Consider the following 15,460-nt stretch of genomic DNA (forward strand, 5'->3'; position numbering starts at 1 on the left):
CTGCTCAATTTAAGTGTCCTCACTTACAGCATGACACCTTCTCTGTGCTATTTTCAGGCCAAGAGCCATGCTCCCTGTGCCACTGGGCCTTGACACATGCTGATCCCTTGGCAGAAATTAACTTTCTCCCCTCTATTCTTTGCATAGAGTGAAACTGGCACTTCCAAGATGAGTTAGCCGCCTCTCTTATATAGTTCCATGACAGCCAATACCCGACCAACAGAGGACTTGCCACACTGCATTCTTCACTACATGTAAGTCCCATGAGGAAAGGAACTAAGTCTGTCTTGTTCATACACCATTTTTTGTAAATGATCTATGAAAATTTGTTCACAAAATAAGTAGACTTATGCAGTTGAAAATACGGTGTTCATAGGGAGGAAAACATTTGGGTCTCTATACCATTGTAAAGATGGATGTTCTAAATGATAAGACATGTATTAGCAAGGTCATCACAAAGGCATTTATGGTTTTCATAGAGGCTAAGGACTCACCGATTCACGACCCTATGTTTGGCATAAGTACCTGAAGGATAGGTGTCTATGTTCATGGACACAGGCACCTCTTGACTTGCCCTGGCTGGCTTTGCATGGCCGCTTGAGAACACAAGTTCTTTTTTTACCTCCTGTACCCACCTCTATAATCATTCCCCACCAATTGAGAGGCCCATTGGAGGCAAGACTCTTGCTGGTCAACACCACCCATTAGTCGGCTGGATAGTCTAGATTCCCCAACTCTCATTGTGATCTGTATTCAGTGGTGGGATTAGGGATGGACGGGTGGGACAGAGGAATAGAGTAGAAGTGAGAAAGGAGGACAAGGAAAATGAAGTTAGATCCACTTTCAATCCTAACCTTTAATTCCTACTCCTTCTATCCTACAGTTTTGGGGCTGAAGAGAGCCATGGGAAGAAACCCAAGAGAGGAAGATGGGGAGAAGGGGAAACCAAGTCATAGAAGAAGGAAAGTTGCAGAACTACCCCCTCTCTTTCCTGTCAATTATAGGCAAATGACAGAGAAAGGGCCTTCCCTGACCCATTTGCACTCTCCAGGGGCCTTAGGCCATGTTGTCAGTTCTCAAACCGCACCCCCCCCCCCTTTTTCTGGATTAAAGCACTAGAGTCTATGCTCAGTCATTTGGAGATGGAGAATTCCTTTTTTTCCTGTTGAGAAAGGGGTTATTGAGAGGAGGAAGGGTCCTTCTCCAGGACTGGAAAGAGCTATGCCCCTGGCCCCAGTTCCCTGGAGTCATTACTGCACCTGGTACACTGTGGGTGAAATCATCTCAGATGGTCCTGCGAGCATCTACTGCGCATATTACAAAATTTCTTTTTTAAAAATTTTTATTTATTTATGAGAGACACAGAGAGAGAGAGAGAGGCCAAGACACAGGCAGAGGGAGAAGCAGGCTCCCCATGGGGAGCCCAATGTGAGACTCGATCCCAGGACTCCAGTATCACAACCTGAGCAGAAGGCAGACGCTCAACCACCGAACCACCCAGGTGCCCCTGATACAAAATTTCTAATGACTGACTTATAGTGAGCTTTTAGAGTACAACTCTAAACTTATAAGTTGTGTGTGTAAGAGGTGTTGGGGGTACCTCTATGAAAAGCAGGACTGGTTTTTATTTATAAATTTACATATTTATTCTTATTTAATATATTACTACTATAAGTTTGTATAATTTATAAATTATGTGCCCAAAGCATTGATAGGCTGTGAAACTAGAATTTAAGGCAAGCCCAATCTCATTCAACAAGTCTTCTAGAATGATCCCCTTCCTGTACAAGAGTATTGGAGGGTGGGAAGAGAAGCTGGGAGAGGAAATATAAGGCTAAGTAAGGTTTGATCTGTTCCCCAGAAAAACGCCATTGAGTTCAGGGAAAAAATAAAATAAGTGGCATTATTAGTACATATAATAAAATGAATGGGAGCTCAGAATCCAGGAGATAACACTTTTTTAGAACAAATGGTAAGTGAAGTCTTTCTGGAACTCCACAGAGCTAATTGCTCAGTTAACCCTAAAGTCATTGACTTGATGGCTAAGAATCATTTCCCCAACATGCAGTGTGTGTTTGTTTGTTTGTTTGGGGGGTGGGGGGTTAACCATATCATCTGGTTTTCCTTATTTATAGACCTTAATTATTGTAAAATGCTTTATTGTAAAACATTGTGATTATTTTATTTGCAGTTAATACTGTTACCATGGGGTCCTGCTATATACCTGGCAGAGCACTTTTTGTATATTACCTCATTTAATCCTCACTACCACACTACAAAGCAGACACTGCTACCATCTCCATGTATAACAGTCAAGGAAAGTGAGACACAGAGAGATTAAGTCATTTGTCTAAGTTTATCCAGCTGGTCAACAGCATATTTGGGATTTGAACCAGGGTAGTCCGGTCTTAGAAGCCCGACTTGGGGCATTGGGTGGCTCAGTGGTTGAGCATCTGCCTTCAGCTCAGGTCATGATCCCAGGGTCTTGGGATCTAATTCGGCATCTAGCTCCTTGCAGGGAGCCTGCTTCTCCCTCTGTGTGTCTCTCATGAATAAATAAATAAAATCCTAAGGAAAAAAAAAGAAGCCTGACTCCACCGCGATGCTATTCTGACTCTCGAGATCATCTGAAATACCCTTCAAAAGCTATTTTTATATTCTACATTCCCTTCCACTTTAATTTCACTTACTTCGGTTCTCTACCTTATCAACATTTATAAAATGTATGTTAGTAAGAATATGAAGTTCCCGTATTATAAAGAAACTATCATCTTTCACTTTCTTGCAGTCACACAATGCGCATGTAAAGTGCAGTAGGTAACCACAGTCCTAAGATGTCTTTCTACTAAAAACTTCAGGGCTTGGGGGTGGGGGGGGACTCTTTAGGAAAACACATTCTCCCATATGCTCTGATGTTTATCAAAAGGCCATTTCTTTTTTCTAGTGGTAGCTGACCAGTGAAGTCTGCACACATCATTTCTCCCCCTCGAACACTTCAATTGCCTTTTATTGCCTTATTTGTAAATTAAAGAGCTCTTCTAAAAATTGTTATTTTTCTCAAGAAGATAAGAATTCAACATGTGTTATAAACATGGACTCAGGGGCACCTGGATGGCTCAGGGTTGAGCATCTGCCTTTGACTTAAGTCATGATCCCAGGGTCCTGGGATCAAATCCCACATCAGATTCCCCACAGGGAGCCTGCTTCTCCCTCTGCCTATGCCTCTGCCTTTCCCTGTGTCTCTCATGAATAAATAAAATCTTTAAAAATAAACAAACAAACATGGACCCAGCCCCATAGCTGTTATCTATGTTGCTACCTGTTCTCCTGCCAAGGGTTGACTTCGACTGACTCTGTCATCCTTAGAGTAGCTCTGAGGAGAAACGCCCCAGTGGAAAGTTCTACAACTTCAATGGGGCCAGAGTCCCACAAATAATCACATTCTTCCAAGAGTATGAAAGTCCTTTAAAAAGGGGCTCCAATAACCAAAAAAAAAAAAAAAAAAAGGGGGCTCCAATAGTAAAAGACCTTTAGACACAAGAATCTGAAACATTTCTGTTTAGATATTGAATTTGAGCTCACCAAACACTTGCATGTTCGCTCAGTATTTTTCAAACCTTGTGTTGTGACCCAGTAGTGGGTTAAGATATCAATTTAGCTAGATATGACACTCTTATTGAAAAAGGCAAAATAGAACAGAATGAAAACTCTTAAAAGTGTATTTTAGGCAGGAAGGGTAAAGATTGTTTTATGAATATTAATTTTCATTCTATATATTTATGTCTGTGTGTGCTAGGTTTGGATGGAAGGCCCCCAAAAGTTGGAAACCACTGCATTCATTTGCTTCTAACAGTGGCACAAAGAAGTAGGCAGGGCCTAGAAGTCGAATGGCTTGCTTATGCTTACACACCAGCTTAGGGACATCCGTCCAGCTTTTTCCATTCTTAGTGTAACTGTCATTCTACAATCCCCATTGATTTAGGACAAGAAAATGAAGCAAAACAAAAGAAAACAATAACATCCTGTTAACACAGCAGTGCATGATGCTACTGAGGTTGACAGGGACAAAGGCCATAGTGAACAGAACAAAGAAGGGTTCAGAGGTCTTCCACCCCCCCTTTTTGAAACTCTTGAAATTAGATTGCAGAAAGGTATCCAAGAACTCCCAGCTATAAGATAAATAAGTTCTAGGCTCTAATGTACAGCATGGTGACTGTAGTTAACAAAACTGCATTGTACACTTGAAATTTGCTAAGATAATGAATCTTAAATGTCCTCACCACACACACACACGCACACACACACGTGCACACACACGCAGAGGCAACTACATGAGGTATTGAGGGTGTTGCTAACCTTATTATAACCTTAATGTAATCATTTCACATTATATACATATGTCGAATCATCACATTGTACTCCTTGAACTTACATTAAGTGTCAAATACATCCCAAGAAGGCTAGAAAGTGATAAATATTAGCCAAGAACTATTTTTTAATATTTCACAAAGCCTCTCAGAAATGGTAGTTTCATCCAGAATAAGGTCTTTAACTGAAATGTCAAGTTTTTTGCTTTTGGCTAGAATTGCAACAACTCCACATATTGTTCAGGAGTGCTTTGATGTCTTTGGTTAATTGCAGTGGAGTGGAAAGTGCCAATGACCAGACTTTTAATGATGGCACTGCCTGTTGGTAGCTGGGTAAACATGGACAAACTATTTAAACACTCGAGCCTCCATTTCTTCTGTAAAAAGGGAGTTACATCTGAGACTCAATAATTCTTCGTTCTACCCACTGATAGCCTTATGGTCAAGAGTTTTGAGAATATTAATCAATAGCAATATTTCCTTCCACCCATGCTATTATTTAGAATCATGTTTTCAAGCTTAAGAAAAAGTTAATCTGGCATAAGCAAACGTTTTCAAAGCATCTGAATTAAAAAAAAAAAAGTGTAAAGGAGATAAAATGAAGAGAAACATCCCAAACTGACAAATGTGGTTGGGCTGCTGGTTCCAAACTGATTGATTGATTTGTTAATTAATTTACGATGGTGCAACAATAATTACAAGCTACTGTTTGTCAGCCAAATCACTTGTGATGAAGTCAAAGGTTCACATCTGTGTGCATGTCCCAAGGATCAATGCATCAAATTAGCTCTGTTGGCTTTTTTCCCACTAAAAGCTAACACGTGTCATCAATATTCCAGCATTTGTGTGTGTAAACTAATTGATTGAACATTCGTGCTACGTAAACATGCGGTTTGTGTTATGTGGGGTACCATTTATAAACATCTTTGGTGCCAAAAAAATGAAAAGCCTCACATAAGATAATTAATATCTTATTGGACAAATAAAATGGCAATTTAGTGTTATTCCTTTGATTTAAGGATAAAAAAGCATTGCTGTTTCTTCTGAAGTGTTGAGCATTGTTGCATTGCATAGTATTTTACCATTCCACCTTGGAGCAAGCCTGAGGAAATTTATAGAGAAGGTGAAAGAATTGGCTGCTCATGTCTATCAATAATAGCAAACTACCTGTGATTCTAGAAAATCACCATATTATTGTCCTCACTAGTGTCTGCCTGATGGACAAGTACAGCTTATAGAGAAAGGTTGTGTCTAGCTGAGAGGACTTCAGTGCCTGTCAAGGGCCTCAAGAATGCTCCTCCACATTCACTTTAGTGACAGCATCAAGGACAAAGGGTCATGAGATTAAGGGCCGGTGACCTTCCAGATTCTGAAGATTGGGCTGCAGAGCACTGAGTGCTGGCATTGGGAAGCAGTGTCTCAGTTTTCATTCAGATGCCAGTTTATATGGTTGAAACAGGGCCTAGTCCAAATAAATGGAATTTTTCACTTTTTTGCTCACTCCAAAGAGATCATATAGAAGCAGTCACTTCTTAACCTTGCTGGGAGACCTTCTTTCTCCCTTTTCCAAAGACGTGTGTCCCTCCATATCGTACCCATCCCAATTTAGATTTCTGTTATTCTTGGCGTGTTCCCCAAGCCCTCACCCAAACACTGAATGTTGAAATGTCAGGCCACCACCAAGGCCTTTCCCAACATTGCAATCTAGGTAAGACACATGGAAAAATCACTGAAATCTCCGAGTGGAAAAACAATCAATCCTCTGAAATGAAACGGATGTCATCAAAAATAAGAAAATAGACCAAAAAGCTCACCAATTTCAAAGTCACCTTGCTTTGGTCACTTACACATTACAACTACATTAGCCTCTTCCAAATTCTCTAACTTATTAGGTGCCTGAAAGGTCTTAGTCACTGTGATAAAGGTAGAGTTGAGAAAGCAGGAGATGCTCCTTGTCGACAAAGATGCTTTATTGGTCTACTGCTTACCACTTGGTAATGACCATGAGCCTGTCTGCTCCAAGGGAAAATATGAATTTGCTGCTTCTGCCCTCAGCCTTAAAACTTTGCTACTAATCTCATGGTAATTCCTACATGCTTCTAACACATTTAAGTTTTATCTTGGAGAGGGTAGGTGCTGATTCATAATAGGTCACAGATTGGAAGCCTATCATCATTGATCAATGCACATCCTGGGTACCCACTGAGACCACTATCCCCATTAGTCACTATGGGAAAGCCATAGTCTTGGTGCAATTTGACAATTATTTATTAAGGGCCTTTTATGTGCAAAATACCATCTAGAGCCGGTAAGACACAGTCCCCATCCTCTTGGGGTTTATAATTTTAGTTGAGCAACTAAATAACATTAAACAAATCTTATATTCATAATTAATAAATGTCATATAATAAAGTGGGTTCATTTGTATTGGAACATTCATACAGCCTAATTCATACAGTATGAAAACGTATCAAAAATGCTACGGTGTTGCAATTCAAACAGTTGCAATTCTAACAATCCTGAAAATAAGAGAGAAAAATATCCCATTTATAGCATAATATGCTGTCCATTATATGATAAACTAAATCTTTCCTTAAAGTACACACTAAGTGTGGGCTATAATAATAACCTCATCAAAGAATTGTTACAACATGAGTCTTCTGTGGTCCAAGTGAAAGAGCAAACTTACATCAATTTTAAAAAAATGAAGGTTTGAACTGCATGATGGTACAAATGGCATTTGGGAAATGTTGCTTATTCCATGCCTTCCCATTAAATGTATAAAACGTGGTCACCGCTAGCATTGCTGTTGCCTGGGACGTTGGTGAACTAGTCGTGCATTGTTATGTGAAAGATTAATCCTTCTGAGTTCAGCAGTAGAATTTGCAAAGAGCATCCTACAACATTTTAGACAGCCAGCATTTTCCGTGTTGCCTGGTGGAAATTTAGCATTATCTCATGCTCCAGAAGACTGGTAAAATTCTGGAAAGCTTTTCTTCACCTACTTATGTTTAACACCACTAGCTAATAATACGTGTACCTTCGATCAGGTTTTGCATGTTACAGATCTCAAGTCGTTTATTATGTTTTATCTCATTGGAGCCTCACAACAGCCCCATGAGGTAAACAGATATTATCAAAACCTGAAAATGGAAATGCTTTGCTTGCCAATTTCTTTCCAAAAAATTTCCCCCAGATGGCTTATGCCTATAGCGAATCTAATTGTCTCGAGGAAAGATGAATGGAATCACATTTCCAAGGAATTCCAGCCACCTCCAGTCCTAGGGCTGTACAACCTCGGGCGCAGCTTGGGAGTGAGTGAAGTAGCTCACCCAGCGAGAGCGAGCTGAGCCCCAGAAAGAGGTCAGGCTTGAATCGAGGGGGGCAGGCAGGTGCAGGGCAGGCGGCTGCAGAACCTTGACCTCGGCCACAAATCATGAGTCATTTGCCGGCACGGTTGACGGCTGGATTGTGGGGGAGAGGCGGGCACACTCAGACGCGGTGGATTTTAGTGTTCCCTGCCCCTTTCCCCCCTAGTTGGGGACCGCGCTTCCGCACAGTGGTTACCCTCAGAGTCCTGTGGCTTCATCTATATGGTGAGGCCGGTAATGGCAATTGCGTCGTCTTGTGCTGAAGACTGATTTGTGTTAAGTTGCCTCCCAAGGAACCTGGGAAGTGTCTGGCAAATTGGAGGCCCTCTACGATCACTGATTTTTTTTAACCCTTAAAATAGTAACATTTTTTAAAAATCATAACATTTAATGTTTAACAGTAGCTATTGAATCTCACTACAAGGAGGCTCTGCTTTTAAGAAATCTGCTAAAAAAATTTTTAAGACTTTATTTATTTGAAAGAGAGCGCATGCACACAAACAGGGGGAAAGGCCAGAAGCAGACTCTCCACTCACCTCCAGCCCCATGCAGGACTTGATCCAGGGCCCTGGGATCATGACCTGAGCAGAAGGCAGAAGCTTAACCAACTGAGCCACCCAGGGGCCCCAAGAAATCTGCTACAATTTGAGACAGAAAATATTGAATTTTTAGGATTGCTTTAGTCTATGAAGTTCCCACAGATAAAATTTATATGAATTCAAAAAGTCAACATGAGTATGAAAGTCCCATAGAAAATGCTACAATTACATTCACTTAATCTGCCCTGTGTGTTTTTTGAGCACCTACTAAGTGCTCAGACTCGAAACTCTATAATAGTCCTGGCTTATACTGGCCCCCCTGGGTATGTGTCATGAACTTGGTATTTACACTGCATTCACCAGGTGCCTCACTGACTCCATCTCATTCATCCTCACGACAGGTTGGAATGACAAGTAATGAGTACGATTATCTGCACTTTACAGCTGGCTCTACCAGCCACGAGAGGAGCAGATTCATTTGCCAGAGGTCACCAAATCTACATTTCCCAGGATTCAGCCCTATGCTCATAAACATATCCATTATGTTATAACCTCAGAAAATGAACATAGTAGTGGGAAGTTAAAAAATAATTGTTTTCTGAATAAAGTCATTTTTCAGAGAAGTACTGGGATAAATTTACGTTAGAACAGTGAGAAATGAAAATTGCTATTAAAGCTGTCCGTTACATGATATGCTAAAGCTGCCCCATTACAAAGCATGCTAAGTTAGTTGAAATAATAATTATCATAACAAACACTGACTGATAACTTTCTAGTCTCCTGATTCTTTGCTTAAGCACTTAAAATGCAATAAGATTTTAAACACTTAAAGCTAGTGAAATACAGAGTATACCTACACATCTCCCTTAACAGAACTTTTTGTGAAAACAACTTCTCCACTGAAGGTGCCTTGCAATACAACAGAGGAATGTCATTCTTTTTCGCTGGCCTGGTACATCTTCACTAGTACATTTTCCTATATCCAAGTTCACTTTCTCAGCCCCCCAAAGTATAGATCACAAATTGTCAAATGTCACAAAATAACAATCCCAGAGAATTTTAAAATATCCAAAGGTAGTGATTGACATCATTTAGCTCCGTTCCAGAAAATACGCTATAGTTTCAATGATGTTGCAAGCATCGGATATCTCTCTTTGTTGACCAGTCCCTATACTGGAAAATGAACACCAGCTTTCCCATAGATAGAAGAGATAACTCTCCTTGAGAACATGACCCTTTGCTTCCAAAAAAGACCTGGGAAAAGAGGATGGACAGGCACTTGTGTTTCCTTACTCTCCGATTAAATTAATAACCATATAATCACTATTTATCAAGATGGGATCCGAAGGATATTTTCCTTATCCAAAGTTTGTACATTGTGTTTGTTAGGCAAGCACACAAGTGAAAATAAATCTCAGAAGATAAGATAAATATCACTCCCAGATAACAAAGTATCTTGGAAGAACATTAATATATTTAATGACATCTGCCGTACAGTTCATTTTTATTTACATACACTAGAATGGTATTAGGAATGAAAACTCATCACTAAAGAATATAAGTATGGAAGATGCATGATGAAAAAAGACATAGACAAAAAACTTTGTCTATGACAAAGTTTGAAATATTAAAAATGTGGTAACTTTATTTACAGATGTCGAAATCATGTTTTTCACTCAGATATCATCATCGTCACTGTTGTTTTTTTACTCAGTGACTCATGTAATAATCTATTAGTTTTTGCCAATGTCATCAATTGTACAGAAACTGGCTTAGGTAATGGCAACGTTAACATACACCTGTAAGACTAAGAAAGAGTGTTAACTACCTCTCAAGATGAGCAAGGAATGAAAAGATGTATTAACTAACTCAGACAACGAGCAGCAAATCTGCAAATGTAATAGCTATGCATTTACCAACATTATAGAAAAAACAGAAATCATTTAGTTAAGCATTTTATTGTTTTTCTTAACAGAAATCATTTAGAAGCGTTTGTTAGTATGATGACGATCCCCCGCCTATAACACTGGGACTCGGGTTTGATTCCAGAACAGAGACAGCATTGGTCATCTCTGTACCAACAACACTGACTGGCTATGGTAAGTTCTTAACAAAACTTTGTTGAGTGAGGCACAAATTTTATAGCTTCTAATTCTGGAAATATATTTAATGGATAGACATAATATCTTCGGGCTACTAGTTGATATAGTTATTATCTGTATGGTGTCTATTAGTTTTGATTACATTTCCACATTCAATTATAGCTCTGAAGGAAATAAGACAAAATTTGAAATTAAATAAGTATTGAATTTTGATTTTCAGATATATCTTTGCATGGCTGGGAGATTACCACAGGGTTATAAATGTGGTCATCAGGCTACACAGGAGTTTTCTCAAATCTATTTTTAGCCTATTAATTAGGCTCTTCAGGAATTCTTTTGTTTATAGTAAAGTAAAATAACATACAGACCAGAAGATATACTAGTGCCAGCATTTGTAAGAAGATAGATTAATTTTCAGGTTTTCAGTTAAAAATAGTCCATTGTAAATCTAAGTTCACCTCAACTTCTCAAAGCCTTTTAAAGAAACATCTGCTGTGAAAACAATCTCTTCAATTTTGTCCTACCTGTACTGACATTTGTCATCAAAGTATTGAATTCAACTTTGTATTGAGAACAGAACTTTATTTTTAAAACAAGTGATGCATTTGTCCACCTTATTAATATTGTCTAAAAACAAACAATAAGGTATATTAAAGTATCATATTTTAACACATCAACTTCTCAAAAAATAAATTTCCTTTCAAGAAAAATAAAAAGTACATTGCAACCGAGTAGATTAATTAATCTTTAACCAAGAGTCATCTTTGTGCCTTTGATGATATGAGATCTTGCTTAATTTTTGTGTTTATCTGCTTGTTTATTTTAATATTTATAAGACTGAGGATTTCAAGTCTCATAGACCAGCAATTAGTTTTTCAAATAAATTTTGTGGATTCATATTTAAATAATTGCCCTTCGTGATTAGGTAAATTTACAAATGTTCTGGCCTGGTTCTGATGGGATCAAAGGATTAGACTTGGGAAATTCAGGGAAAAAAAAAATGTCTGGTGAATACCCGTTACTCTGAAGTTTCAAATAGCTAACAAAGAAGTTCTAATAAGTCCTACAGAGAGCTTTAAATAAGGAGTGCAAAACAGAATGGAAAGTCCCAGAATTGCTTTTGTTGCTTTTATTTTTCAGTAGTTCAAAAGGAAACATATAGCCTCATCGATAACCAATAATGAAATAGTGCTATTTATGAGATGCGGCTTGCATACATTCCAAGCGGTATTTTTAAATATTGTGAAAGGTCATCAACAGAACTCTAAATATAGCCAACCAACTGTGACTTAAACTGCTCACATGATTTTCCTCCTTGAAGGAGTTACATGCAAAATAATCTGAAGAAGTAAAACATCTAAGATGCACCATTTAAAAAACTGCCTGTATGTAGATGATATTTAACATCTACACACATACATACAGTGAGTTTACTCTTTTTGTGCTTGTTTATTTTTAGCTGTCTCAATAAAATGTTTTTCCTCCTCTCTGTTTTACTAAAACATGCCTATCTAGGAAGGAAAACAGATGTAGAATTGGACAACTACGTCTTGTTTGGGTTTTTTCCCTGTCAAGTAGAATTTATGATCATTGTCACACAATAAGAGAATCTAAGTGAAACAGACAATAAGTCAGGAAGCAATTGCCGGGATCCTTTAGCGCTGAAGCTTTCACATTCAGGATTTGGTTACTTAAAACTTCATTTGATTAAGCCAAATAAGGATACAATATCCTTTCTTACACAGAAACCCCAGAATAATTGTAAAAATAAAAGGAGCAATGTCATAGTGAGAGCAGAATCACAATAAACTAGTTTATAACCTGAAAACACCTTTCAAAAATATTCCTGAAATCCCACACAGCAGAATCGTGGTAATGTCGCCACATACACTTTCTTCTCTCTTCCAGTATATTACTAACAAGCTGCAATAATTATTTTGATTAAACTTTCTACAAAGCATCTGTCATTCCAAGTTTTCAATGACACGCTAAGTATTAAGCTCTTAGACATTTTTCCCAAATTAACAAAGTTTATTCAAATTAAATTTTCCTTAATAAGAAACATGCATGCCACTCATGTAAACCTAATGAAGATTTAATATGAAAATAATTTACACCAAGTATTTTTTACTTAATATTTTACCTCTGAACCTGTGCTTATATATATTCTGCATCTTCTCAGGCAATAAGAGAAGATAATCTTTAAAAATGAATAATCAGCTTACACAAACCTTTAACAATAGTATTTACAACCATGCTTCTCTTGGGAAGCTATGGTCTCTCTGTACAGAGCTAGGTTGACGACATTTAATGGCGAAATATTTACAGGGATGGTCTCTTATACCCATATCAATCCCAGTTTTTAAGTAAAAAAAAATTCAGAGTGAATTTTTTTCTTTTTTTTACTTTTTTCCAACAGAAAAAAAAATCTCTCATTTTAAATACTGATTTTCAACCTTACTTCTGGGAACATCCTAAAATGATCATTAAGAGTCATAGTAAGCATCAAAACCCCACTTCCAAGTCTTGGTACAGTCGCATCAAGCACATCTTTTATATAAGCACTTTGCCATCTCTTTCTCCAAATATCCACCAGTGTTTTAGGAGGTCATTGCACCCACGTACCCGCACAGTGCTCAAGTCTAATAAGAGATGGAATCAGAAACAAAACTCAGCCACTGTAGAGTTTATATCACTTATAAAATGTACTCCAACTGGAAGAAAGTGGTTGAGAGCCAGAGAGAAGGGAAGGGAGGCAGGCTTTCTGTCTGTTCTGGAGGAACTGAGCACTCAGAGCAGCAACAAGTAGCGGCAGCAAAGTTTTCCTGCAGGCTCCCACACCTCGCATTAATGAGACCGCTCACGAGGACAACTGCAGCGCTCGGTGAAGCCTCTCTGCACCTTGGGCGCCCAGGAAGAGCCTCGAAGAAACAGCATAATTTCTACCTTTCGGGAAATGCACACATTCATAAGAACTCCCTTGCCTAGCAGAGCCAGAAGCCAGGACCACTGGGCCGGCGCTCCCTTCTGTCTGGGCACCGGCGATGGGCTGACCACCAGGGCTGGCCGCACCCCTCCCCACCTAGAATAAAGTGCCCATTGTCTCACACTGTACTAATTGTGAGAAAACAGCCCTTGTAGGAAGCATAATAATTATCAAAGCCAGCGAGCAAAAGCAGTCAAGACTTCAATGAAGGGGGCAGAAAGGAAAGAAAGAAGAGAAAAGGAAAGAAAGAAAAATAAATAAATGCTCAGCTGAATTAAGCCAAGGATGAATTTAATATTCATCCTGGAATGCTTGCCTGCAGAAGGTTTACCCATTCATGTCACGACTTTTGCCTACAAGAGACCATTGTCCACACAACAGAAATCAGTAGATTGAAAATTTTCACATAGCACTTTTTCGACGTGAAAGGTTTCCTTTCCCAAAACTATGGCCTCTAATCCAGCATCCTGAGTAAAGAAAGTTACAGCCTCTCTCCCCTCGATATTATTTTGCAAGTTGAATCCTAGAACTCATCAGAGTCCTGAATTTTTATGCCTTTTTTTTTCCCTCTTCCCAAATTTGCAGCTGGACAAATATGGGGATAAAAAAAAAAAAAAAAAAAAACCAACTACCCAGCAACAACAAACCCACACACATTTGCCCGAGCAAAGAAAAATAATGAACTGAATATGCATATCCTCATTAACTAAATTTAATTACGCTGAGTGGCATAGTAATCAGTGGTTGCTCCAGTTACAGTATTCATTGAAAGGGAGGTGGATTCCAAATTAAGGCGAAGCGTGGGGGACAGTCGCATACTGATGAGGCAACTGCACACAACATGATACAATACACTCTCTAAATCATTATTCAGAGAAGCCCAAGAAAGAAGTACATTACTCTGTTTTAAGACTAATGCAAGAACAATTAGCCGAGAAGCCTCCAATCCCCCAGTGACTGCCCCACCTCCATACAATTCACACCAGCCAGCCTGGGGCCCGAGTGGACCATTTACATTTTTCTTTTTTTGAAAAAAAGAAAAAAGTGAACAAAACTTCACACTGCCTTTTTTTTTTTTTCCCCTTCTTAAAGGAAAAAAAAAAAAAAAAAAAAGGCCTATGTCCCTGGCCACAATAGCGGGGAAATCCTATCTAGCGCGCTGGTGTGCGAAGGCACCCCAGGCTCCCACAACTGGAGCCTGAACTTTCCGCAGGCAGGGAACTTTATAACACGTGCATGAAACAATAAAGGAGGAGCTCAAATAGAAAGGAGGGGGGAGGTTTTGGGGGTGGGAGAAAAAAAATGTTAACACGCCAAACTTACCATCCACCAGGTCCTGGCTGACATGTCATAACATAGCTGCCATTTTATGGAGCTGTCCGATGCTTTCCCAGCCATCATGCTGTCAGCAATCTTCATCAGATGCAGCTCAATGGAAGATAAGACACCTAATCAAGGACACATCGGCGGTGGCTTTCTGGACTACATGTAGGCCAATCCTTATCACACTGCATCATGGGAAAAGCTTCTTTATTAGCAGGAGGAACTGCAACCTCACAGATAGAAAGACAAGGATCAGTTCTTTTGCCTTTTTTTTTTTTTTTTTTGGTCTAAAGGGATTGGTGAAAGTAGCTAGCGTTCTTTGTGTATCATGTGCACAAGAGTTAAGTATCTTGCAAGTGGGCGGCTAACTGCTTTGCTGGGCTATGCAGACTAAAGTTTATTTGCATTCTTCTCTGTTGTATATTGTTTGACATGGTCCATGGTCCTTGCTGAGCAGATGAAGGGAGGGGAGGGGGGCGGGAGGGAGTGAGGAAAGAGGGAGCTGTAATTGCTCAGAATTAATATCTTCCCCAACAAAGACATAACAGTTTCATTGACACGGTCAGAACATGGTTCAGATGTCAGTGCACACGGGCGTGCGGGTGTGTGTGTGTGTGTGTGTGTGTAGTGTGCGCACCCGCGCGCCCGCGCACACATTGTGGAACACACAGGTAGCAGCTGCAGCTGGATTCAGCCGAGGTTGCCAAAGGCTACAAACTCCACTCCCATGCTGGACATATGGAAGCAGTTTAACTCTTTGAAATCACTGTTC

At 39.3% G+C, this 15,460-nt stretch overlaps 1 protein-coding gene across 7 annotated transcripts in view; it reads right to left on the minus strand.

The window, feature by feature from the left end:
- Nucleotides 1-14,825, minus strand: part of NFIB (nuclear factor I B) — a 444,693-nt gene extending 429,868 nt beyond the window's left edge. For 2 of the 7 annotated variants that reach the window (XM_077911994.1, XM_077911986.1), the window contains exon 1: nt 14,689-14,818. In XM_077911994.1, the coding sequence (XP_077768120.1) occupies nt 14,689-14,784 (96 nt within the window). In that variant the 5' untranslated portion in view covers nt 14,785-14,818. Of the gene's footprint in view, nt 1-14,688 lie in introns of all 7 variants that reach the window. The other 5 variants (XM_077911987.1, XM_077911992.1, XM_077911993.1 and 2 more) reach the window with 5 other exon arrangements.
- Nucleotides 14,826-15,460: the final 635 nt, after the last annotated feature.

Source organism: Canis aureus, chromosome 10 (genome assembly GCF_053574225.1).
Source record: "Canis aureus isolate CA01 chromosome 10, VMU_Caureus_v.1.0, whole genome shotgun sequence".
Classification (NCBI taxonomy): Eukaryota; Metazoa; Chordata; class Mammalia; order Carnivora; family Canidae; genus Canis; species Canis aureus.